General features: G+C 66.0%; 1 protein-coding gene across 1 annotated transcript; it reads right to left on the bottom strand.

The window, feature by feature from the left end:
- Nucleotides 1–500: 500 nt before the first annotated feature.
- On the bottom strand, nt 501–1,811 carry SOX4 (SRY-box transcription factor 4). Its single transcript, XM_074146463.1, has one exon. The coding sequence runs from the start codon at nt 1,809–1,811 to the stop codon at nt 501–503; it is 1,311 nt and encodes a 436-aa protein (XP_074002564.1).
- Nucleotides 1,812–2,652: the final 841 nt, after the last annotated feature.

The raw sequence follows: 2,652 nt of genomic DNA, 5'->3' as shown, positions 1-2,652 counted from the left end.
GACATCCAGCGTGCGCTCAGCACAATGCACCGCTCCCCCTCCTCTTTATTCGTATAAAGTGGGCAACAACAAAGAACCCAGAGGTGTGTGTGGTTCCCCCCCAACCTCCCCTCCCCCTTCCTCTGTCTCTCTTTTCAGGAAACAAAAAGGAAAAGAGAAAAAAGCCGGAGTTTCGCTCCCGTCAGTCTCTGAAAAAGCAACGTCGGGCTCGTCCCTCGGAAGGGGGTGTGTGCGGGTCCGTCTCCAGCCGGAGGGAGAAGGGGACTGCTGGCCCTTCAGCGAGGAGAGGGCGATCCCGCTCCCGCTCTTCCCGAGCACAAGAAGCAGTCTCACCAGCCCCTTCCCAGGAAAAAATAATAATAATAATAAAAAAAAAAAAAAGAAAAAAAAAAAAAAAAAAAGAAAAGAGAAAAGATAGAAACCAAACCGCCCCGGCGGGGCGGGCGAGTCCTGCCGACAACGCGCGTCTGTGCCTCCTCCAGCAGCGCCCGGCTCTCCCCTCAGTAAGTGAAGACCAGGTTGGAGATGCTGGACTCCAGCCAGTCCCCCGAGATCATCTCACTTACCTCCGGCGTGCAGTAGTCCGGGAACTCGAAGTGCGAGCCCGAGCCGGGCTCGAAGTTAAAATCCAGGTCCCGGTCGAGCACCGAGGAGCCGAAGCTGCCCAGGGACATGCTCTCAAAGCCGGGGCTGGGGTTCAGGTCCAAGAGGTCGTCCTCAAACTCGTCGTCCGACGAAGAGGAGCCGGAGGAGGAAGAGGAGGAGGAGTGGGAGGACGCGGAGGAGGAATGCGCCGTCGAGGGGGCCGGGGAGGAGGCGCGCAGGCTGGTGTAGCTGCGGTGATCCGAGGGCGAGCCCGAGCCGGAGGGCGAGGGGCAGGCGGCCCCGCCGCAGTCCCCGTCGGGCCGGCCCGCCCCGCCGGCCCCCTCCTCGTAGAGGCTCAAGGGGTCGCCGGCCTCCGCCGAGCTGCTCAGCGTAGGGCTGCCGGGCACGGCGCCGCTGGGGGAGGCGGAGGCGGCCGCCGCCTGCCCGCTCCCGAAGACGTAGACCCGCTTCAGCTTCTTCTCGGCCAGCGGCTTGCCGGGACCCGGGGGGGTCCCCGCCGCCCCCCGGGGCTTGTACAGCGCCTGGTGCTCGGGTGGCAGCAGCGCGGCCGGCGGCTCCCCGGGGAAGGGGGCGGCCTTACCGCCCGCCGCCGCCGCCTTGCCGTGGGGCTTGCCGCCCGCGCCCCCGCCGCCGCCCGCGGGGGAGGGCTTGGAGCCGCCGCCGCCGCCGCCGCCCTTCTTCGGGGCGGGCTTGGCGGAGGCCGCCGGGCCACCGGGGCCGCCGCCCGCGCTGCCCCCGCCGGCGCCGCCCCCGCCGCCCTTGTCCGCCTTGTCGCCGGGCTTGGCGGAGCTGTTGCCCGACTTCACCTTCTTCCTGGGCCGGTACTTGTAGTCGGGGTAGTCCGCCATGTGCTTGAGGCGCAGCCGCTCCGCCTCCCGGATGAAGGGGATCTTGTCGCTGTCCTTGAGCAGCTTCCAGCGCTTGCCCAGGCGCTTGGAGATCTCGGCGTTGTGCATGTCGGGGGACTGTTCCATGATCTTCCGCCGCTCGATCTGCGACCACACCATGAAGGCGTTCATGGGCCGCTTGATGTGCCCGCTGGGCGTCTTGCACCAGCTCGGGTCGTCCGCCTTGCCCCCCGTGGAGGCGGTGGAGCCCGGCGTGGGGGAGGAGGCGATGCCCAGCTCGATGCCGGCCCCGGAGTCGGAGGTCTCGGCGGCCAGCAGCGCCTCCGTGTTCTCCGCCGTGTTGGTTTGCTGCACCATCGCGGCGGCGGCGGCGGCGGGGGGCTCGCCGGGGCTCGACGCCGCTCCGGCGCGGGGCACGGCGCGCAACTTCTCACAACGGCACCGGGGCGGCGCAGCCAGCCGCGCAGCCCCCCGCGGCCGCGCCCCCGCCGCTCCCCGCACCACTTGTACTTCCACACCGGCGCCCGGTCCCCGGCGGCGCGGTCCTCTCCCCCTCGAGGTGGCGGCGGCAGGGCCGCCCGCGGTCAGACAAGAGTTTCTGCAACAGCAGCGTCCAAGTTTGCTATTTTTTTTTTCTTGGGGTGTTTTGGGCTTTTTTGTTTGGCTTTTTTTTTTTTTTTGGAGGGGGGGTGTGTCGGTCTGCTTTTTTTTTTTTTTTTTTCTCCTCACCACCTCGGGTGTCCCCCCCCTCCCCGAAGCAGCTGGTCCAGTTCACAAGTGCTTCCCCCGCCGGCGTTTCAAGGCGAGCAGCAGGGCGCCGGTGGCCGAAAAGTCTCTCAAGCGCTGGGCACGGCCAGCGCCGCTCGCCGCGGGGGAGGGGGGCGGCGGCGCGCCCCCGAAACCCCGGTTAAACCCCGGCTCCAGGACTCGTGGTGGCGGTGGCGGGGTCGGCGGCCAGGAGTTTGTGCAGGTAGGATGTGGTAGATGCGAGGTTACTGAGCGAAAAGAAAAGAAAAAAAAAACAAACCCTCAGGAAAACAAGGAAAAAAAAAAGGAAAAAAGAAAAAAAGATTTTTTTAAAAAAATCGCCGAAAATTAAAAAGAAAAGCGCTCGTGCGTGAACGAGTGTGTACGTCCCCGGCAGGAAGAGCGGCGAGCCGGGCGCTCAGCACCGTCCTCCCTCCTCCTCCTCCGCCGC

This window comes from Numenius arquata, chromosome 4, assembly GCF_964106895.1.
Source record: "Numenius arquata chromosome 4, bNumArq3.hap1.1, whole genome shotgun sequence".
Classification (NCBI taxonomy): Eukaryota; Metazoa; Chordata; class Aves; order Charadriiformes; family Scolopacidae; genus Numenius; species Numenius arquata.
This window is presented reverse-complemented; position numbering and strand designations above follow the sequence as displayed.

Coding starts and splice junctions, on each gene's coding strand:
- SOX4 (XM_074146463.1), bottom strand. CDS start 1,811: ATGGTGCAGCAAACCAACACGGCGGAGAACACGGAGGCGCTGCTGGCC.